The sequence below is a fragment of the Peromyscus leucopus genome, chromosome 14 (genome assembly GCF_004664715.2).
Source record: "Peromyscus leucopus breed LL Stock chromosome 14, UCI_PerLeu_2.1, whole genome shotgun sequence".
Classification (NCBI taxonomy): Eukaryota; Metazoa; Chordata; class Mammalia; order Rodentia; family Cricetidae; genus Peromyscus; species Peromyscus leucopus.
In genome coordinates, this window is record NC_051075.1 from 661,426 (window position 1) to 685,634 (window position 24,209).

The following is a 24,209-nucleotide window of genomic DNA, read 5'->3' on the forward strand; positions in this document are numbered from 1 at the left end:
TGCGTCATTAGGAGGGCGGGGCTATCGCAGACGTCATCAATCCGGCACTTGCCAACATGGAAGGTGGAGATACTGCTGTTTCCGTGGCAGGCCGTGGGGCTCCGGGTTCCGCAGCAGTGGTCGTGACCGTGCGGGAGCTCCTTCAGGACGGTAAGGTGTCGGGCGCGGGCCGGACCCGGGTCGTTGTGCCCTGCGCGGAGGCTGAGGACTCCATCGGTCGCTTTGCACAAAGTTTTCCAGTCTGGACGTGGCCACTCCCCTCCGCCCGGCCCCTTGGCGTCAGGGATTGCCCTGGTCCACTCGTTTCCCAGTGGGTGTCTGGGGGACACCTGGTTTCTAATTGCTCGCGTTTGAACTCGGTTCTGACGCGTCCAGGGCTTCTCTTTAAGTTCCAGGACCCTATACGCCATGGTCTGGGCTGACAGTCCCTGAGCTGTTCTTGACCAAAGAGTGTAGTGTCTTCATCCAGAAGTGTAAACTCACCCTAGGTGACAAACCGACGCTTAAGGAAAGAGGTGGGGGGCATGAAAAGGGGAGTTGAAAACACCTGCGTTAAATTTTTGGGTTGTGCAGGTGCCTCTTACAGTGTATTATCCATGTGTGTCGAAGTTATATTTATTGGTGGTTTGGAGAGGAATTGTCCCAAGTAAGTTAGCTATATAACTTTATATGACTACTATTGTAGTCTTGAAGAATCCGCTTGTATTAATGCTCAGTCTGAAAGGCGGAACAAAATTCAGATTGCAAAAGGTATTAAGCCCCTTCCCCCCCTTTCCCCCCATTCTTTCATGTATTAAAAGCATTTGGACTAATCACTTAAATTGATTCCAAGGTGGCGGGACACCCCACCACCACTTTTTTTGAGATTGAGTCTCTCTGCCTAGCCCTGCTGTTCTTGAACTGCCTTCCTAGTGCAAGGGATCAAAGGCGTAGGCCACCACGAAAACCGGCAAAAAACAAGCAAACAAAAACACCTTTTTATAATCCACAGAGCTGCGCATACAATAGGTTCTGAATTTTTTTTTTATTGACTTGAACACCACTCTAAGTGTGGCTTGTAAAGGATCAGACTAATAAAGTTTTAAATTACTGTGTTTTCCCTGACTGTTGAATATTTTATATTGCCTTAATTATTTGTCTTTTTGTGATGTATATTTTGTCAAAACTAGTGATGTTTTCTGAACTAGGTTGGGGTGGATCCTTTAGAGTTTCTGCCTGTTTCGCCTTATCTTTGTGTCTTAATTGAAATTCAAATTTAACCAAATTTCAAACTCCTGAACTATATATAAAGTTTCCACTCTCAAATACCTTACCATGTAGAGCTATAAAGAAAGGTAGCTCCTGTAACAGTGTTGGAAGAGTATAGTACGTTTGTGTGTACACAGCCAAACAGCAGTACAGAGGATGATAGCAAGGGGTTAGAGTTTGGTTAGGGAGCATTAATAATGCTTTTCCAGGTATTGTTAGTTTTGAAGTAGAACTAAGACTGCCCCGTTTATATCCCTTGACGTCACATTTTAAACAATGAATATATGTTTCATAGGATACATTCCAAGAATTGTAATTAGGTTTTGGATAGTAAATAGTTAATGTATATCCTATATTTTCCTACTTACAAAAATTCTCTTTGTCATCCTCCACAGTGATTATTTAAATCTACATTTACTCTTTAACAATCTCTTCTTTCAAACCCCTGGAATTTGTTAGATGTGAACTTTATTTTTTAATTGCGGTCCAGCCCTTGAGCTTATCCTAAACTTAAAATCATGCTTGCTTGCTTTTTTCCCCTTTTTTAGTTTCAAATATAACAACATAATGGCTCTACTTTCTTTTATGGACAGCCCCTCCTTTTGTGCTCTGGAGTTTATCCTTGTCTAGAACCCAAACACGCCCACTCTTTAACCTTAAAATCATGTTGCTAAGGTCCTGGTGGTTCCTGGGAGAGAAATCAGAACTTTTGGTTCTTATCCCATTTAAGTTTGTAAAGGGCTTGGCTCCTGTCTTCAAATAATTCTTCTAATATGGTATAGGGCTGTTCTTTTTTCCCTAAATCTGTAGGTGCTCTTCTCCAGTTTTCCTAGATGTACCTGAAAGATTGAGCATTCTGCTCAGTAACTGATTCACTTTGTTTGCTGTGTTGAGCATTTGCCCGAGGATAGGATAGATAAACTTGGTGAACACACAGATGCATAGTTGGAAAATTTGTGAGCAGTTTATTTGCCTCTGGTAAGAAGAAGATCATAGAAGGGAAAAATTATGTGATTTATTCCAGAATAGGAATCATCAAATAATCTAATAGCCATGTTCATCTTTTATTGTTCATCTTTGGAGATCATGGTCACAGTTGACACTTCCTTTCAATTGTTATTTCTTTTGACTTAGTAATTCTTTCTGTCCCTCGCGCCCCAAGCAGTCTTCCGTATTTTCTTTATACAGCTTCCTAGGTTTTGGTGTCTTCCTGGGTTCTGAACCCTATATTGTCCATTTCTATTTATTTTTTTCTTTTTTATTCTAAAATTTGTTTCTAAATCATCTAGAGTAAGCTGGGAAGTGAGAATCTCAATCGAGGAATTGCCTCCATTTGACCTATGGACATATCTACCTGTGGGGCATTTCTCTCTCTCAACATAATTTCCTTATTGATTCTTAGGGAATTTCACATTATACACCCTAATTCTGCTCACCTCCTAGTCCCCCCATATCCTCAACTCATCCCTGTAGTGTCCCCCCCCAAGAAAATTTTAAAGAATCAAACCAAAGTAAAACAAAGCAAGCAAACAAATCAAAACCAAACCAAACCAAACCTCTTCACCTCTCCATCTTTCCAGCCTCTCCAACACCTCTTCATTCATCCTGGTGGCATTGGGAGCTTGTGTGTCACACAGTACACTCTTTTGTCCTATCAACTTTACTAGCAAATGTTCGTTGCAATGAGTCATTGATTGATTCAAGGCCTCTGGTTTCTGGTACACCATCATCACTGGATCCTCACCAAAATCCCTTTGGGATATCAGAGGCTGCCTTAAGTCATGGAAATCCTGTGAGTATTGTTCCACAGGACCAGTCCTTTCACGAGCTCTAGAAGGTCCTAGATGGGTAGATGTTAGGGTGGGCCAACTCAAGGCCCAGCTCTGGGCCTGGGTGATAGCAAAGCTGGTCAGTCTGGGCCACTGGGGTCACTCACCTCAGGCGAGGGGGTGGAGTCAGCTCCCTTCTCCCTGTACCGTCTGGGTCAGTTCTCTCTTGCCTGTAGCAAGGTGTGGGGGCAGCTCTTCCAAGTGTGTGGGGGTGGGGGTGGAGAGAGGGAAGGGGCAGCTTCTTTTTGCAGTGTCCAGCAAAAGGCAGGGCCAGCTTTCCCAGGGCCAGTAAAGGGTAGGGCTGGCTCATGGCCCTCTGATTTCATCATGCATGGTTCCTATTGGCCCCCTGAGGTGACATGGACCACAGACATCAACACAGGCTCCATCTGCAGCTGGACCACGGACCCAGACATGATCCTTGGCAGCAGCCGGATCTGGATGTCACTGTTGCCCCAGGTGGCAGTGCAGGCCACTCAGTTGGGCATGTGTCCAGTGGCAGCATGGCTCTCGGTCACTAACATGGCCCCAGACCTTTGCATGGCCTTTGATGGCAACAGGAGCCTTGGACATCAACATAGACCCTGGCCACAGTAGGGCCATAGACCCAGACATGGCCCTCAGCTGCAGCTCTGGCCTGTATGTCACCATCACGTTGGGTAGCAGTGTAGGCTACTCAGATACGTATGGCCCTTACTGCAGTATGGCCCTTGGATACCATCATGGACTCAGGTGGCTAACCTGACCCTGGGCATCTACATGGCTCTTGGTGGCAGCAGGAGCCTTGAAGTCCACCCAGACCCTGGCTGCTATAGGGCTACAGACCCAGACATGGCCCTTGGCAGTAGCCTGGGCCTGGACAACATCATGGCCGAAGGTGGCAGCACAAGCCACCCAGATCTGTATAGCCCTGGCTGCACATGGTCCCCAGACTCCAACAAGGCCACAGGTTGGGGCATTTTCTTAATTACTAGTTGATGCAGGAGGGTCCAGCTCACTTTGGGTGGTGCCATTCCTAGATAGGTGAGCATTAAATAAGAAAGGTAGCTGATAAAGCCCAGGGGAGCAAGCCATTAATTAGTGCTCCTTTATGGCTTATGCTTCAGTTCCTACTTCAGGGTTCTTGCTTTGACTTCCTACCTTTGCTTTTCTTGATTATGGACTATTATTTGTAAGCTAAAATAAACTCTTTCCTCTACAAGGATCACTGTTTTATCACAACAGAAAAGCAAAGTAAGACAAGTTATCCTTACTTTTAAATTATAGAACTATATTTTTAGCTGCCTACTGGAATTCCTGTGTTGATAGTAAGCAACATATGAACAAATAGTACATATTTAGGAAAACATTAAGCAAAGTAATTTTTTTTCCTATTCTTGAGTCTTTTTTTTCTTATTGTCATCATTACTACTTACTGTTGGTAGTTTGACTTTAGTAGGTTGTGGAGCTCTTGGAGGAAGTTTGTTTCTCAACTTACTATATTTAATGCCTAGGGAATCCAGCTTAATGCAGAATTGAATTCCTTTTATCAGATAAAGAATATTCCACCAATTAATTTAGTTTATTCTACCTAATCACCATTTCAGCTTATCAAGTTCTACCCATTATCATGTCCAAACATTTGATACTTGCCAAATATGATACTTGCTTGACATTCTTAAGTGACACTTTCTTATTTGGATCTTCCTTATGTCACTTGGGCTGTTAACACAGTGCTGTGCTTTTGTGACCTCTCCGATTCTACTCCATGAGAAGATATGTTAGTAAACCAATTTTCTTGGAAAATAAGAAAAGGCCTTCCTTGTTTTGTTAATATTTGTGTATTTCATGGTATAAATACCCCTGTCCTGGCTGGTTTAAAGGCACCTACATATATATAATACTGTTTGGCTCAAAGAACTCCTGAAAATGTCATACTTTAGCTGCTAAAAGCTAGTGGATACTAACTCAAGTACACTGCTGTATAACAAATGCCATTTTAGTTATTCTCTGTTCCAGCTAGAATTATTGTTGTAGAATACAAAACTAATAGTGCTCTTGTTTGACTTTTGAACTGTCAGTAGCATATAAGTTGAATAGTTTGCACATCTTATAGGTATTTTATCAAACTGCCCTCCAGCCTTCCTTTAAAACTTCATCTTTACATTTTCTGCTTAATATATGATTCTGTCATCTAGTATTGCTAAAATTATTATTACCCTTGTCAAAACATGCCATTTTGACATTTTCTGGTGGTAAACTTTCTGTGGGGAATAACTGTTATATTTGTCTGGTAGGATTCTTAATTCTGAGAAAAACTTGGAAACTGGAAGAAAATATAATTTTCAGAATTAGGGCCAAAGTAGTCATTCTGTTACTTCAGTTTGAGAGTAATTAGACTGCGAGAATAATTAAGACCTTTGCTCTTACCACAGTGATACTTTCAGGCATATATAGAGTGCTTGCTGTTGTCTGGCCATGCTCAAGCCCTAGAGATGTGGTAGTAGACAGAACAATCAGCTTCCCTTGGTGGAACTTGTAATGAATGTAGACTAATAAAACACAGGTGAATAAAACACAGGGAAGGAAAACACTAAATAAAAGATTAATCACAACTATCAACTCTTACCTTTATTCCAAGAAAGTGAGTTTATTGCTAGGAACAATGCTTAAGGAAAACTGACTACTGATAATATTTATTGCTTCCTGAATCTTTACTCAGTGCATAAATAATATTATAAAAATTGAATCTAAATTATGAATAGAAATAGGCAAACACAAACTTACAGATAGTATTGAAATTTAAGACTTAAAGGTAAGATAAATAGATATAAAAATTGTATTAAAATAGACTGGAAAAAGAAATGATGTGTTTTTTTTAAATATATGCATACATCTATCTATCTATCTATCTACCTGTCTGTCTGTCTATCTATCTATCTATCTATCTATCAAATCCACAAATCCTTAAATGAAAAACCAAAAAGAAAAACAAAACAACAACAAGCCGAGCGGCAGTGGCACACGCCTTTGATCCCAGCACTCGGGAAGCAGAGCCAGGAGGATCTCTGTGAGTTCGAGGCCAGCCTGGTCTACAGAGTGAGATCCAGGACAGGCACCAAAACTACCCGGAGAAACCTTGTCTCGAAAAACCAAACCAACCAACCAACCAAACAAAACAAAACAAACAAACAAACAAAAAAACCCACACACACACCAACAAAAAAGAAACAGAGCGATTCAGACCTCTGGACTCTGCATCTATACTTTCTGCATTGGAATCTCAGATAGTAACAATGGACAAGTTGCATGACTTATCTGCACCTGTGAAGTGGGGAAATGATGTTTTCCCACACATCAGGACTGTGGGGATTGAAGGAGTCAGTACTTGGATTTAGAGCACCACCAAGTACATAGTATTCTCTCACGAGTATTATCTTTTCTGTCTGCTACTGCCTGCTCCAATTCCTCCACATTGTTCTAGGTAGCTTGTACAACAGTTTCTAGTGCATAGAAGGCCTCAAAGCATGCTAATTATGATATGATTGTAATTTATCTATTGTTTGATAACTGATATAATGCAGAGTTGATAAGTTTTCTGTTTCCCCCCCTAGACTGTTATAGTGACTTTTTAAATGAAGACTTTGATGTAAAAGCTTATACTTCTCAATCTATTCATCAAGCTGTAATTGCTGAGCAACTAGCAAAACTTGCCCAAGGGATCAGTCAGTTGGATAAAGAACTACACCTCCAGGTAATGTCAATCTTCTGGGTCATAGAGATTATTCAGCAGAAAGTGACAGTTTATCCCTTTGTTATCTCATCATTGTTAAAACCAAATGTGTATGTCCATAAACAAATGCTTAACTTACCAGCATCACTTAATTACATTTTTGTGATGTCTTCTGTAAACTACTCTTTATTAGTTGAAAACATATTGACCCACCTTTCTGGAATAATTTGCTTTCTGTTTATTACCTGAATTATTATTTATTATTATTATTATTATTATTATTAGTTTACAGTGAATGTTTTGGGCAAAAAAAGACACCTTTGATAATGATAACAGAAAATGGAATGGAATTTTGGAAGTAGAATAATTTGAATAAGTAATTTTGGAATGTTGCACAGGAAGTGTTTCTGCCTTGTTAAGTACAAAATATAACATTTGCTTAAATTATAGAAACTCAATAAATGTTGTGATAGGTAGAGCACACATAAGCATTAGGAGATAAGTCCCCAAGCTTAGGTGTGCTGTTACAATTGACTTTCTTACCACTGCATTCTTTGAGTCTTAAAAAAAAATATATCCTTTAGTGACTAAGAAGATATTGCTATAGATAAACTTAAAGGTTCCTTCTTCTATAATTGATAACTTTTGTAGGCTTGTTCTATGATCTACTTATTTGTTGGTTGGTTTGTTTTGTAGCACTGGAAACTGACACAGGGATTTACACATGCCAGGCAAGCACCTACCAACTGAGCTATATCCCCAGGTCTCCAAATACTCACATTGCTTTTCGTCTGAGTAGTTATTGAAGAAATACTTAGATGAATAATAAGTGTGTAAATAGATGAACTCTTTACCGGGAAATCTACATCTATCATATCGTGAGACATATTCATTGAACTTTTTGTATCTAAGTTTCTTTATTAATGAAAAGAACAGCTTAGAAGGATTGAGATGACTTATAAGGTCACTTCAACTTTAAAATTCTGATTACATGTTTAAAATACAAATATTTAGAAGCCACTTAATGCCAGGCTTTGTGTTAGACCATGGAGTAGAGACATGAGAACATATGCCTTGGTTCTCCAAGGACTCCAAGGATTAGTGACAGATACAGACAGAAATAACTGTCAAGTGAAGCATGTTTTACATAGAATGGTACAGGTTGTTTTTATAGGAGCAGAGGAGAATGCCTTTAAACTCTGCAGAGTTTCAGGGGATACATTTTTGCAAGAGACCTGAAATTTTGTCTCACTTGTATACTTGGTATATTTCTCATTTCATGCAGTATTTCTTTGGTAGGAATTGATGAGAATTTTAAATTAACACTCCTTAAGAGGACAAGTTATATCTATATATCTATACCTATACTATAGATATGTGAGATCAAAGTTTCTGAGTTCTAGTATGAGGCTGAACCTACTACAATTTTTTTTCAGAAGCAAAATTTAGATAATGCTAGCCAAATAAAAGAATGCAATTAAAATAATTGAAGCATCAGTGACATGATTAAAGTTCTAAGAGTTATTATCTGTTGTAGCTTAACACACGAACTAGAATTGACAGTAGGTATTGAAAGCAGAAAGGTACCTAGCAGCTAGTTGTCTATGGAGTTGTTGGTGACCAGAAGGGGTTGAACTGAAGGAAGTATAGTTGCAGGACAGAGTGTTGTCTCCTGGGTTACTGCTAACAGTTTGATTGTGACTAAATACTGGAATAATCAATATGGTTTCCTCAGGTGTTTGTGAATCTGCAGGTTACTGTTTACTAGCTGAAACAAACAGGAAAGTAGCTTTCTGTGTTACAGCTCTGAAGGGAAAGGTAGGCTGGCATTTGGAAGCTGAGGAATACATACAGTTATGAGGGGAAAGGTATTCCAATATAAGTATTATAGCTCTGTTCCAGCCAGGAAGGGTTTCACCAGCAAAGGTTTCCCTAATCCAAGTGTGACAACTCTGCTCCAGCAGGGGGGTGTCCTGAGCGAGGCTGTCACAGCTCTGTTGTGCTCTGCTCAGGAGAAGTTACAGAGCAACAGCTCTGCTCTGGCAAGGGGAGTGTCCCCAGCCAGAGTGTGACAACAGTTTTCTCTGCTGAGGAAGTTTCCCCACGGATGTCTAGCAGTTTTGTTCCACTCCAGCGAAAGCCCTTATGGCTCTGCTCTGCTCCAGTGAAAGTTATTATAGCTCTGTTCCACTCCAGCAAATGGAAAGTCATTACAATAAACCTCACTCAAGAGAGTTATTGGGAGGGAGGAATCCAGGAGAGTGGCTGTCTCTGCCAGGGTGGAAAAAGGCAGCTCCCAACTGAACAGCCCCAAACTGATTTATATAGTTTCTTAGGGGTAGAGCTTTCCAGGGTGAAGATTTTTTCAGGGTAGGAATTGGTAGGATCTCAAGTCCTGAGCTTGGGAGAAGCTCATAGATTGGTTGGATTTTGTGTTCAGGGATTGGTTGGTTTTCATGCTCAGGGATTGGTTAGATTATAGTCCTGAATTAGTTAGTGGCAGTGTATATTTCCTTGGCTCTGGTCTCAGGGCCAGGGTGTTCTTTCACTGGCCTTTTTGACCCTACAGTGTTTATATAGGATTTCTTGGGGGAGAAGGCACAGAGCTTTCCAGGGTGGAGATTTCCATGGGTGGGATTTCAAGTCCTGAACTTGGGCTTTACTCTGTAGGACAAGGGCTGGGTCTGGGCATTAGGATAGTTAGTGTTCTGTGTTTGGGACCTGATAGTTGGATTCCTCAGGGAAGGGGCCTTGCCACTCCACATCCAAGGGACTTACACTTTCACCTTTCTTTTATCTTCTACATCTTTCAGAAAGTGATCTGATTAGCAGCAAGGAGTGTGTGAAAAAGTAGTTTTTAGTTTTTCAGCCTTTTCAAAGTGTCATGAGAGATAAAGGAGAATAGAAAATTATTCTTGTTAAGACAGATACATTAATGATCACATCAATAATCTGGAGAAAATTCAGTCTTCCAGTGGCAACACATCTTAGTTACTTTTCTATTGCGGTGACAAAACACCATGACCAAGGAAGGCAATTGATAATAGAAAGCATTTAATTTGGTGCTCATGGTTCCAGAGGGCTAAGAGTCTGTGACCATCATGGCAGGCATGGCATTGGAGCAGTAGCTGAGAGCTTACATCTGCTTCACAAGCATGAGGCAGAAAGCTAACTGGGAATTGTGTGCGCTTTTGAAACCTCAAAGCCCACCCCTAGTGACACACCTCCTCCAACAAGGCTACACCCCCTAATCCTTCCCATCAGTTCCACTAATTGGGAACTGTAGTTGGAAGGTTTCTTTTGCGCGGCCCCCCCCCCCCCCGCCCCCAATGGTCCAGCCAAATCTCTCACCTGTGGTCCTGCAACCACTCAGACCCAAATAAACACATAAAACACACAGAGGCTTATGTTATTTACAGAATATATGGCCTAATGGCTCAGGCTTCTTTGCTAGTTAGCTCTTATATCTTAAATCAACCCATTTCTGTTAATCTGTGTTTTGCCACATGTTCTGTGGCTTACCGGTCTGCTGGCATGCTGTTCCTTGGGCAGCAGGCTGGTGTCTCTCCCTCCTCTCCTTTCTTCTTCCTGTCTCTCTGCTTGTATTGCCTGCCTGCCTCTTAAGCTGCCTTGCCATAGGCCAATACAGCTTTATTTATTAACCAATCAGAGCAACACATATTCACAGCATACAGAAAGACATCCTGCCGGGTGGTGGTGGCACACGCCTTTAATCCCAGCACTTGGGTATAGATGTAACTAACCGTCTTATTAAATAAGAAACACAGAAACAATGTAAAAGAGAAAGCCGAGAGGTCAGAGCTCAGAGCTAAAATCTCACCCTTCCGCCTGCGGTGTCCCAGCTTCCCGAAAGAGAGCTACTTCCTGTCTGTAAATCGATTTTCCAGTCATTCTGCCTTCTCATTGGTTGTAAACCCAAACACGTGACTGCCTCGTCACTGTCTGAATGTACAGCCCCCTAGGTCTTAAAGGCATATGTCTCCAATGCTGGCTGTATCCCTGAACACATAGAGATCTATGGGATTAAAGGCGTGTGCCACCACCGCCACACTCTGTCTATGGCTCTAATAGCTCTGACCCCTGGGCAACTTTATTTATTAACATACAATCAAAATCACATTTCAGTACAATTAGATTACCACCACACTTGGGAGGCAGAGGCAGGTGGATGTTTGTGAGTTCGAGGCCAGCCTGGACTACAGAGTGAGTTCCAGGAAAGGCGCAAAGCTACACAAAGAAACCCTGTCTCAAAAAAACCAAAAAGAAAAAAAAAAAAAAGACATCCCATAGCAGGGAACTAAGTATTCAAATATATGAACCTATAGGGGTCATTCTCATTCAAACTGCCATGCAACTTTAGTGATAAAAGGCAGAATAAATGTAATACTTATATGAAGTGGCATGATAGGAAAAGACTTGATACAACAAATTTTATATTTAAAATAGTACAAAATGCAGGATAAAGGAGGTGATAGAATGACAGTGATTTCCAGAAGAGGCCAAAGTGAGGGCACCCATGAATGATTCTTTGCTGATGAGGAACTTTAGTACTTAGGCTAGATGAGAGCTTTCTTACACTGAGAAAGGATGCAAAATCGTAAGGATTTCCACAGTATTGTTATTATTTGCATGATTTCTTTTTATTTTATTTACCTTTATTTTATGTGTGTGCTTTTGCTTGCATGTATTTATGTGTACCATGTGTGTGCCTGGTATCTGTGGAGGCCAGAAGAAGGTCTTGGCTTCTCTGGAACTGGAGTTACACACAGTTGTTAGCCTCTGTATGGTTGCTGGGAATTGAACACAGGTCTTCTATAAGGGCAGCCAATGCTCTTATCCACTGAGCCATCTCTTCCAACCCATCGCATGATTTTTAATGTAACAAGGAACTTCTTACATGTGCTCTTTAACTCATGCTCCCTCCCTCCTTTGCCCTAATTTCCACAAAAATATCTGTGTTTCATGGGGAAGAGGGTTCTTTGCAATACAGTGTGTAAGTATTATAGCTTCAAGGGAAAAGATATCCCCAGTGTAAGTGTTACAGCTCTGAGGAGAAATATATCCTGGCAGTTGTCAGCCAAGGAACACCACAAAGTCACACTGCACAACAAACCTCACAGAAGAGATTTATTGGGAAAAACACAGGAGAATGGCTACCTCTGCTCAGGCGAGAAGAGCAGGGAACTGAGTAGGAGACAGGCTTATATAGGGTTTCTTGGGGGTGGAGTTTTCGAGGGCAGGGGTTGGTGGGTTGTAACACGAATTTTAAAAAGTCTTATTATAAAAACAAACCCAGAGCCAGGTATTGGGGTGAATGCTGAAAGATCAGAGAAACAGAACAAGCCACAGCTAACCTCACCTCCATAACTTCTCAGTTGATCCTGTTTTCATGAACCTTCAGACTGAAAGCTTCTGGAGTCTTCACCTGAATTGATCTCAGCTGAACTGCTGCTAAAAGCTAAAAGCTTAAAAAGAGCTCTAGTTCCTGGTCCTCATGCCTTATATACCTCTCTGCTTACTGCCATCACTTCCTGGGATAAAAGGCATGTGTCACCAGGCCTGGCTGTTTCCAGTGTGGCTTTGAAATCACAGAGATCTGGATGGATCTCTGCCTCTGGAATGCTAGGATTAAAGGCGTGTGCTACCACTGCCTAACCTCTGTGTTTAGTATTGTGGCTGTTCTGTTCTCTGACCCCCAGATAAGTTTATTGGGGTACACAATATATCAACCACAGTGGGTTTTGAAGTCCTGAGTTTGGGCTTATTGCTCTGTAGGGCAGAGCTTGGCTACTTGTGTCTCAAGGGGCTGATTAGGCTGTTATGGCCTTTAGAGTGTTCTGTGGGCAGTGCCTGGCAGATCCTTAAGGAAGGGGCCTGGCCACTTGGGACTTACACAGGGGACTTGACACAGGGAGCTGTTCAGGGTTAGATAAGTACTGAGTCGTTTAGTTTTCAGGATGTGCCCTTGATGGTGCTGAATTAAGTCTAAGAATAAAGAAAAACTTGATTTTGAAAGAATTCTTTAGAGGTAAAGCACAAAAAATCAGCAGAGATTATATCATTGTTTGCACAATTCTACTTACATAGTTAGGAAAGTGGAGAGTATGCCATGACCCAAGTTTGCATTTCCCCAAGATTCATATATTGGATTTTATTAACTGCTGGGAATTGAACCCAGGGCTTCATGCATAGTAGACACACATTTTTCCTATTAAGCTGCAACTGCATGTATTCATATATTCATGTAAGCATTGCAGCTGGGATGGAAAGGTATCCTGGCATTCGGGAGCAAGGAATACCACAAAGTCACTGTAAGCATAGCAGCTTATACCCTGCTCCAGGGAAGGGCCCAGTGAAAGTATACCAACTCTCTTCCTGCAGGGGAAGGAGGTTTTTCTCTAGAGAGGTTGTTACTACTGCTCTTGAGAAGTGTTATAGCTCTTCTCTACTAAGGGAAGTTTCCCCAGTGAAAGTGTTATAGCTCTGTTCTGCTCCCTGTGTTCTGCTCCAGCAAAGTGTTCCAGTTCTGCTCAGAGCCCTGAAGTATAACAACTCTACTCTGCTAGGGGATAGTTTCCCCAGGGAAAGTGTTACGGCTCTGCTCCACTCCAGTGAAAGTTGTTACAGCTGGGCTCTGCTCTGGTGATAATGTCACACCACACAACAAACCTCACTCAAGACATTTATTGGGAAGGAAGAATCCAGAAGGGTGGCTGCCTTGGTTGAGAAACAGCAGCAAACCGAGCAGGGTACAGACCTTATATATGATTTCTTGGGGGCACTTTCTAGGGTGGCTTGGGATTGGTGGATTTTTGTAGCCTGATTGTGGGGCAAGCTCAGGGATTGGTAGGATTTCATGCTCAGGGATTGGTGGGATTCTGTGCTCAGGGACCTCAGGGATTGGTGGGATTCTGTGCTCAGGGACCTCAGGGATTGGTGGGATTCTGTGCTCAGGGACCTCAGGGATTGGTGGGATTCTGTGCTGAAGGATTGGTGAAATTCTGCAGCCTGACTCTGGGGGCAAGCTCAGGGATTGGTGGGATCTCAAGCCCTGGTCTTTGGGTCAAGTCAGGGTCAGGGGGTGTTTTTCCTTGGCCCAGGTCTGAGGTATAGTCAGAGGCAGGGTGTTTTTTCCCTTGGCCCTTTTTACTCTGCAGTTCATATATTGAAACAATTGCCAATGTGATAATTTGTAGAGGTGGGTTTTGGGGAGGTGGTTAGTACCTTGCCAAACTGCCAGAGCTCCACAAGAGGTTGTTCATCTTACCTCCATGTCAGGACAAGAAGGCACCACTGATGATGAATGGATACTGGTTGCTTATACTTGACCTTGGACCGCAGCCCTCAGAACTATGATGATGAATCTCTTGTGTATTATCTAGGCTATGATATAGTACTTTGTCAGTACCCCAAATACTAAGGTAGAGTTAGCACTATTTCCTTTTGCTCTATATTCAACTATAAATGATTTATGTGTTCGTTACAACCCATCTTAAGCACACCTCATAACTTGCATGTGTATATGCATATGTGTGTGTATGTAATAGTGTCTGTTTCCTTTATATACGAAGGGAGACCTTGGATTGTACCCTGTAGTGATAAAGATAGTTAATCAGAGCAAATGCTAATTTTTCATTCTTGATTTTTCAGGTTGTTGCCAGACATGAAGATTTGCTGGCACAAGCAACTGGGATTGAGTCTTTGGAAGGTATATTTTCATTATCTATCTGTTAGATGGAGCTAGGTTAGGGACCCACAAACTTTTTTGAGCTTGAGGGCTGGCTAGAAGGTACTTTTAAATTTTGTTGTCAATACAGACTCTGTTGTAGCTACTGAGCTTTATTAGAAAGATCTAAAGCAACCAACACATAATGTGATAATAGACAAGGTAGCTGTGTACTAGGAAAACTTAAAACTTCATTAACTGATCCTTGAGTTAAACCATCTGGGTTCAGATCACTTCTTGATCAAGTTAACTTTGCTCTGCTGCAGTTATTTGTAACAGATATACTAATGTATACCTAAATATTATCTTAAGGATTAAATGATTGAGGAAAATGGTCAAAACAGGCTTGCATATATGAGTATTCCTATAAATTTTATTTAGTTAAAACAATAAAAAATTAGTATTGTTAGAATAGGTAGTAGTGGAAGTAGGTGTGGAATTTTATGTATTTTTTTCCTTTCTTTGACATTCTTATCAGTATAGTAGAATAATAACAGATTAGAGTTTTATTTATGTGATTCATGTTTGACTAATTCTTTTATGAATTTTTCATTTTTTTCTTGATTACATTTTATAAGTATGAAATGTTACTATTATGTTTTTCATTATTACTTGCTCTCTCAGTTAAGAGTTTCAGTTGCTGTGATAAAAGACCATGACCAAAAGTAATTTGGGGAGGAAGGGTTTATTTCAGCTTATAACTTCCATTTTACACTCTATCCCTAAGGAAAGTCAGGACAGAAACTCAAGGTAGGTTTTGAAGCAGAGGTCATGGAGGAGTGCTATTCAATTATTAAAGTATTTCAGTAGTTCAGCTTGTTCTTCATGGCTGACTCAATGTGCTTTCTTATCAACCTCAGGACCACCTGCCCTAGCATGGTACCACCCACTGTGGGCTGAGCTCTCCCACATTATGCCTTAATCAAGAAAATGCCCTTCAGAGTTCCTGTAGGCAATCTGGATGGAGGCATTTTTTCACCCGAGGTTCTTCTTCCCAGATAACTCTAGCTTGTGCCAAATTATGACCCTTGTGTTTTGATTACTATTATTAACCACATCCACAGAAAGTTAAGTGATTTTATTTTCTATGTTGATCAAATTCTTAAGGAAAGGGGTTTTGTTTTCTGTGAAGCAATATCCTTGGTTTTGTCTAACTATTTCTCATGGTGTCAAAGGAATGAGCTGTTACCTCAGAATCCCTGTTTCTGAAGCACCCTGGGAAAGAGCTTAGCATTCTGGGAAGTGTTTTTTTTTTTTTTTTTTGGTTTTTCCAGACAGGGTTTCTCTGTGTAGCTTTGCGCCTTTTCTGGGACTCACTTGGTAGCCCAGGCTGGCCTCGAACTCACAGAGATCCGCCTGGCTCTGCTGCCTCCTGAGTGCTGGGATTAAAGGCGTGCGCCACCACCGCCCGGCAGGAAGTGGTATTTTGATTGTTAACTTGAAAATGTGAAGAAGAGTCTCTAAGTATTGATAGCCCTAATTATTTTTTAATCTCTTAATGTTTTTAATGAGTTTCTAAGAACAGTAATATTTTAATGATAACTTTGAAAGCAAATAATATAATCTTGTGAACTGATGTAGTACATTGATTAGGTGAGTCATCATTATAGTAGAAATACTTCTCATTATGTCTTCATTCATTTATAAATCTTTCGTCTCTTGTTTATTTGTTTATTTTGGTTTTCTGAGGCAGGATTTCCCTGTGTAGCCCTGGCTATCCTGGAACTCACTCTGTACCATGCTGGCTTCTAACTCAGAGATTTCCCTGCTTCTGCCTACCAAGTGATGGGATTAAAGGTATACACCACATACCCAGCTCCTCTTAATATTTTTTTGAGATGGTCTCATAGTTTAGCCCTGGCTGACCTGAAACTAACTGTGTAGACCCTGTTCACCTCAAACTTCCAGAAAGCCACCTGCCTCTGCCTCCAGAGTGCTGGGATTAAAGGAGTGGGTTGCCATACTCAGCCTCATTATGTTTTTTCTATCTGCATATTCTTAAAATGTACTTGTTTTTCCCAGGATACTTTTTGTCCTTCTAGTTGTGAGTCTGAGCCTTTAAAGGCTGAACCAACTCTCCAGTCCCTTTCCCAGAATACTTTTTAGGGTTACAACATTTAAAACACTGTTAGGGCTGGGTTGTAAGTCAGTGTTAAACAGCTTGCCTAACATGTATGAGGCCCTGGGTTTAATTCCTGGCATTGTGAAGCCCTTATATCCATATCTATATCTCATATATCTACATATGTATGTATGTATTTGTATATTATCATAGGGTGTATTTCAAAACACTTATTAGAATGTTATTTTGAAATGCCAAAAAGTGTACTACACTTAGAAAATTTAATCCTTAATCTTAACTTCTTCATCTTTCCCCCTTGTATTTGAAAAACTTTTGTAAGTAGTTTGGAGGTACATTCATTCAGCATGAGACATGGTTTCTCTGTGTAGTTTTGGTACCAGTCCTGGATCTCACTATGTAGACCAGGCTAGCCTCAAACTCACAGAGATCCGCCTGGCTCTGCCTCCTGAGTGCTGGGATTAAAGGTATGCCCCACCACCAGCCTATTTTTAAAGAGAATTTATTCCCATTTTTTTCCACTGTTCATTTAGTCAATTAAGGAGCAGTTGCGAACTTGTTTGATACCAGGTATTTGAGGAATAGACAAAACCACAGTATCATTATAAAACAATCTTTCTTTTAGATGGTAAAGTCAATTAAAAAATGTACAGGTAGCTGGGTGGTGATGGCACACGCCTTTAATCCCAGCACATGGGAGGCAGAGGCAGGTGGATCTCTGTGAGTTCAAGGTCAGCCTGGTCTATAGAGTGAGTCCAGGACAGCCAAGGCTACACAGAGAAACTTTGTCTGGGAAAACCAAAAAAAAAAAAAAAAAAAAAAAAAGAGAGAGAGAGGGAGGGAGGGAGGGAGGGAGAGAGAGAGGAGAGAGAGAGAGGAAGGAAGGAAGGAAGGAAGGAAGGAAGGAAGGAAGGAAGGAAGGAAGGAAGGAAGGAAGGAAGGAAGGAAGGAAGGAAATGTACAAATAGAAACTCGGACATTTTTAAGCCCTACAAAGAAAACCCTGGAGAAGAAGGAACTGTCCTGTGGAGATCTGGAGAGGAACTGTGGAAAGCTTCGGGAATAGTCAGTGGGAGGGAGCAGGAGTTCACCTGATGTGCTTCAGGGTGAAAAGGAAGGCAGAGTCACTTTTGTGGATGAGTATGTGAACAAGGGAGAGAATCACAGATGAATTTGCTGGAAGGGATTTTGATTTCATTCTGAATGCAGGGGTTAACCATTAGAGAGTTTGATGGTCAGTGTTGTAAGACAAGGTGAGTGTTGTAAGTAATTTTTCCTGCTGGCTCCACAGGGTGACAGCACTGGTAGAGTAGTTGACGTTGGTGGTGCTTCAGAGTAGTGTGGTAAATAGAGAGCAGTTGATGGGAGTCAAATGGAAACAGAACTGAAAGGATTCCTTGCAGGGCTTGAAAGTGGTGCGCTAAGTCACCAGTGATTCCGTAGATTTTGGTCTGCTAAACTGGATGCGATTATTGAAGTGGGATAAATCAAAGGATTGTGACTTGGTAAGGTTGGGATATTGCAGAAGTCACCTTTGACATACTAAATTTGACAGGCCAGAATTTAGGGATGGAGGTGAAGATGTCTGTATACAGGAAGATGTAAAGAGGATATTACTTACCCCTTTCTATATACATGTGTATAAGTAAATCAGTGTTTATGGAAAAGGAAGCATTTAAATGCTGGATTGAATGAACCCTTGAAAGGACGTAGGTGAGAAGATGATGAGTGAAGCTGAAGTCTTAACAGAGACTTGAGCTCAGGAGCAACTAGAGACCAGTGGAAGCCTAGGGAGTGCATTGACTCTGGCTTCAAGAGTACAACTTTGGACTTTAGCTTTACTGCAGGAGTGGAGATGACACCACAGAAGGATACTAAATAGAGAATTCAGCTGGAACTTTAAATACCACTCAAAGGTTTAGAAAATAATTGTAGCAAATATGTATAATTTTACCATTGCAGCTTAAATTTTAAACAAGTTTCAAGTGTGTGATTGAGCAGTGCCGCGTATGTTTTCAGTGTTACGCAGCCCTCAGCACTGCATAGTTTTAAAATTTCTACACCATGCCAAGTGGAAACCTGTCAGCAGTAAGTAGTCATACCTAGTTTCCTGTCAGGCTTCTGTCATGGACCAGGTATTGGAGGGGGAGGCTAGTTGCAGGCTTTTATAACTATAGAAGTTATATTGGTTGCCTGCATCAGGATGATGGCAGAAAAGCATTAAGATTGTATTTATGTATATTTTTGTGTTTGATTATTTTGGTCCAGTGTGAGACTTACAAATTTATAAAGCCTATATGAGTTGTTATCTTTCCTAGGTGTTCTTCAGATGATGCAGACAAGAATTGGAGCTTTACAAGGAGCTGTTGATAGGTACTGTTGTTCACTTTATAAATATATGAGATGGAGCTATTTCTAGCCATTAATATGTGTGCACATGTAACTGTTTTTAGATTTACTTATTTGTGTATGCTTGTGTTTGAATGATGTATATGTGTGCATGTGGCATATGGCATATATGTGTTTATGGGTGTGTGCATAGAGGTCAAAGGTAGCTGTTGGGTATCTACTATCACTCTCTACCTACTCCAGAGAGAGAGAGACAGAGAGACACAGAGACACAGAGACACAGAGACACAGACTGACTCTCATTGAACTTGGAGTGAGGCTGGTGACCAGCAAGTCCCAGAGATCCTCCTGTCTCCTCCCCTGATAGCATGGGGTCACAGGTTCAAGCCTAGCCATGCCCAACTTTTTACATAGGTGCTGGTGTCTGAACTCAGATTTTTATGCTTGTATAGTAAGCATTCTTACCCACTGAGCCATCTCTCTAGCCCCCCATTGATTACTTTGAAAATGATTTTTACTCTTTTTCCTTTTTTTTTTTTTTGGCCTTAGGATGAAATCAAAAATTGTTGAGCCATATAATAAAATAGTATCCCGTACTGCACAACTAGCAAGACTTCAGGTAGGTAATCATGTCTGGTTCTTTATTTTTCACACTGTTTTATAAGTGGGGAAAATTTGTTGTGCCTATGGTATGTATGGGTGGCTGTACTTGTGCATGAAGGGGTAGACCAGAGGTTGGTGTTAAGTGTCTCTCTGTGGAAGTTATTCTTTGATGATTTAACACATGCATACAAGGTGCCTTGATTATATTCACTCCCACTTTCCCTTCTTTTCCTTATACTTGCCTAACAGATATCCTTTATCCTCCTTTGTAAAAATAACTCACTGAGTCCACTTTGTACCGCCTGCCTGCACAGGAGGGTGGAGCCATCCCTTGGATTCCTTTGTATTTTCAGGGACATGCTGAAGTTCTGTGCCAGAGTTATTGAGGAAAGCAGCTAGGTGATACTGTGTTCTTGTTCCATAGAAACATGCCCCTGTTCTTCCTTCAGGGAGATAGAGATACCCAGTGTATTAAGGAGATCTCCACCAGCAGGGGTACTGGAAGGAATGGGTAATGGTGGTAGAACCTGTGTCACAACGTAGGAGAAAAGTGAGTCTTCTTCCCTAGGCTGCCCATCTGTTTCTGGTACTGGGCAGTAGGCATTGGGCAAATGGCCAACAAGTTGGGTCAGGATAGATAAAGCAGTTTCTGTATCTAGTAAGTATTCTTTCCTCCTGCCTACTGATCACCTGTTACTGAGGCTTCACTACTATGATACTGTACTTACAGTGGAGCCAGAGAGTGTTTGTGCCTTTACAGTTCAAATGTGAATTGTCCCTCTTGGAAGACAGTGTCAAGAATTTTGCTCTAAGTGAATCCTTTCTAACTGGTCCTTTCTGGGCCACTCAGAACAGTTCCTTTTCAATGCCCTACCTTTCAGCTACATATTCATTGGTTGTGATTCAGGTGCCATAATTCTCACTGGGTATATTTTCTGGAGTTGTGTGGGTTACTGTGAGATGGTGGTTGAATTAAAGCAGTCCATACTTGCTTTTCTTCCCTAATCACCCCCCTCTTCTTCTTTGCCTCCCCCACTGTTATTTTTCTGCTGGTGTAACCTCAAAGGCCTCCTGTATTATATTTAAAAATGGTGTTAGATGCCTTAGTTCAGTTTTGTAACATTCTCTAAATATCTGGGGCAGTTTGTTTCATAAAATTTATAGCTATTAAGGATCATGTTTCCATCGATTCTGATTTGATATTGTTGATTTTCAGAAGAACTTAATAGGTGGTTGGAGAAATTCACAATATTCTTTTTCTTTTCTTTGACCCCGTCAGAGCTGATAGCCTTAAGTAGACATTTCTTTTTCTGTTTCGAGGCAAGTTAAGAGGTTTCTGTACTACCTATGAATAAGGTTCTCAGGGTTCCAACTGGGGTCTGTGTGGGGGCCATTTTTTCCCCCCAGGTGTTTGGATATCATGGATTAGGATGTTGGCTGGTAGCCCACCAGCTACTTCAGTAACCTGAAGAATCCACTCCTTTCACAGTAGTGTCAATAAATCAATACTGAGATAACCTCCTGTTAAGACAGGAACAGACATGAAGCTCATATGAAGGAATTCATCCTGGAATTCATTATGGTTTTATGAGAAGTCACCAAAACTGTCCTTAAACTGGACCATGTCTGTTACTATAAAGGGGGCATACATTCTGATATTGTCTGTATGTCCATTGAATATGTCCTGTGATGAGAACAGATTTCCTTGATTGGGTTTGGCTAACTGTTTCCTAACCTCATTCTCTTGGACTGAGGATGGTCTTATGAGATTGGCTAGATGGTTGGTCTGGAGGGCAGAGAGGCAAAGGTGTTTTCCTCATGTGGGAATGGTCAGGAGAGAGGAGAGGAGGGAAGGAGTTTGAAGAGAGCAACTGAGAGTTGTCTCTTGGTCAGGGGACAGTGGATGGTCTCATTGGCTTCCCTGTCTTTGTAGTAGGAAGAGGTATAGAAAATTTGCTGACAGTATTGATTGGAGATGGGAATCATTCAGTATATCTGAATCCAATTCTATAGGTCTAGACTGGGCTTATATACTATAGCCATACAGACCTAGAAGCAACTTTTTAGTTTGAAATCTAGATATAAAAGCTTGGACATAGAGGATTTCCCACTACTGTCCCTCCATTTAGAGAACAGATTGAGCTGGAGAATTAACAGTTTAAAGACCCATTCTTCAGTGTCTTAATTTATATTGAGGCTGGGCAAAGCAAAGTCAACTTTCTTCTTAAAACTCTATAACTTAAATTTTCCCCAGTTGTCAATTGGGCACCCAAGTAGAAGGTCTTTTGTAAAGCTAGGAGTATTTCCCTTAAATGAGAAATAGTAAAGGAAGTATCTGCTGGGCCAGGAAGAGGAGAAGAGACAGATATACTTAAGAGGGTGGACACGCACACAGAGACAATACTGTGAAATGAATGATAAATGCTACTGGCAGTAGCACTGGCTACTGGCGGAAAGGTCACGGTCACGACAGAACCTGGTTACTTAGTAGCAGAGAGCTTTATTAGGAGGAAGGAGAGGCAGGGACAAAAGGACCAGGCCTGGGAGAGAGCACATGCAGAGGGCAGAGAGAAAGATGGGGTGTGGGGGAGAGAGAAAGCAGAGAGAGGGTGGAGTCTGCATCCAGCTTTTTAGGGGCTCCTGGTATGGAGCATATGCTGATTGTGTGACCACGCCACGTGCATGTAGTTGCTAGCACACACTGATGATGTAAGATGCAAGATCCTGAACTGCGCATGTGTAGCTGGAGTAAGGGCAGAATTCTAACATTCCAGATTTTTTGCTTATTATAAAAAGGGAGTGAATAGGAATAGGGGTGTCGTTTCTCCCAGAAAAACTGCTACCAGCTTTCTTAACGGGCGTCGGTTGGCTCTGGTGGGGGATGGCGTCCTGGGACGGTGGGCTGTCCTGCTGCCTCGGCGCCATCCATCCCTCTTGACTTGGCACTCTGGCCGCTTTTGTGTCTGACATGATGCTGGTGAGATAGAGAAAGCTTAGAGAAAAAGAATCATTATTATTTTTATTTTCTTTGGAGTGTTTCCAGACCAGGGGAGTTTGTGTTTGGCACTTATCTGAAGTAGATATGACCTGTCCAGATAGATTTAAGCTGGTTTCTGGAACTTTGGAAAAATTTTGAACACGTTAGGAAGCAGCCATGAGAAAATTAGTAACCACTGTAGTATTTAGTACTCTGCTTAATTTTTACCTAAGATAAGCTTTATTAGAGGTAGATTATTTAAGGCACCTGTTTCCTTTATTAGTTTAGCATTCAGGAGACGACGCTGATCAATTGTTGAGAGCATTTAACAGTAATAGATGGTTATACTAAAGACTGTTTTTTGTAGAGCCCAGACATTTTTGGGTCTGGGGATATAAATACCTTTTAGCTGTTGCAATTTCTTACTTGATTATCCCTGGACTCCAGTTCTGTGGTGGTCCGAAGCAGCCAGTAGCTGAGCAGTTAATTAGAAGAGGGAACCAGGAAAAGAAAAGCTTGTAGGATGAGAACTCATTTCTTTGGAATTAGGGACAGGGCAGAGATCAGGGCCCTGTCTGTGTGCATGAGGAGGAGAAGCACTGCTGACAGTCTGGAGTGAGGCGCATGGAGGGAGCAATGAAATGAAAGCTCCTACCTTAGCTGGAAAACCTTTTCCCAGTAAGTAACTCTGAAAGTACAATTAAGTCTGGGGAGGAGGGGTAAGGCTGTCCTCCCTACTCCATCAACAGGGAAACAAGAAGTGGGACCCCAAAACTCCCAGGACTGGGTTACTGAGTCTGGTATCCAGACGGAAGGAAATGGATCGCTTCCATGCTGCGTTCTGGGTTTCCTGCTAACAAGCCTGTGGCCAAGCCTAGATCTGCTGGAGGTCTTAGTTTGATGCTCCCTTGCTCCTTGGTGCCTGGGTGCAGTCAGCTGACCAGCTGTCTTTCTAGGTGGCACTTTGAACAAGGCTCAATTGATGGCCTGGCAGGGCATGCACTAGCCCGCATGGTGTGCCCCCCCACACTTAAAACAGGGACCCCACAGCTGAAACTTCCACCTGTGGAGTCAGGAGCCTTGCTCTCCAGATGCTTAAGTTTTAGCCCTTATGTTGGGGTGGTCTGGGAGACAGACAAGAGACAGATTTTATTCCGGGTCTTGATTTTTTTTTTTTCTTCATGTCTGCTGGCTTGAGGACAGCGTTAGGAATATCAGCCAGGAGGCGGGGTGTAAACTGATCTGTGGCTAAAGAGCCATCCTGATTACTGTGATCCCCATGTGGGTCCTGATCATAAACTTATTTGCATGCATCCTAGCCTGCTTTCAGACCTGTCTGTGCTTCTCAAGACAGCTTGAGAACGAGTGGGAGGAGTTAAGGTGAGAGCTAGGGTTGGGCAGAAGCGGCCCGCCCTATACCAGAGAGCCCATCCAATATGAGAGAGCCCGCCCAATACCGGAGAGTGGAGAGCAGAGCACAGAGCACGGAGCGGAGAACAGATAAGATAAGGTTCTTTAGAGTCAGAGATTCCTTAGGTTTAGGAATGCACGTGGTCAGGAGAAAGAGAGAGAGTCAGAAAGGGAGAGGTGTTTTGCTTAGGTAAAAGTGTGGGGATAAGGTAACTCTTCATTTGCCCATTTGCTGGCAGAAGTTAGATAATTCC

The 24,209-nt window shown here is 41.7% G+C and overlaps 1 protein-coding gene across 3 annotated transcripts in view; it reads left to right on the plus strand.

The window, feature by feature from the left end:
- The first annotated feature begins 19 nt into the window (after nucleotides 1-19).
- Cog5 (component of oligomeric golgi complex 5) overlaps nucleotides 20-24,209 on the plus strand; it is a 328,269-nt gene continuing 304,079 nt past the window's right edge. The window contains exons 1-5 of one of the 3 annotated variants that reach the window (XM_028891732.2): nucleotides 20-150; nucleotides 6,671-6,810; nucleotides 14,461-14,518; nucleotides 18,935-18,989; nucleotides 19,515-19,584. In XM_028891732.2, coding sequence (XP_028747565.1) covers nucleotides 57-150; nucleotides 6,671-6,810; nucleotides 14,461-14,518; nucleotides 18,935-18,989; nucleotides 19,515-19,584 — 417 coding nt within the window. In that variant the 5' untranslated portion in view covers nucleotides 20-56. Of the gene's footprint in view, nucleotides 151-6,670; nucleotides 6,811-13,321; nucleotides 13,560-14,460; nucleotides 14,519-18,934; nucleotides 18,990-19,514; nucleotides 19,585-24,209 lie in introns of those variants that run through there. The other 2 variants (XM_028891733.2, XM_028891734.2) reach the window with 2 other exon arrangements.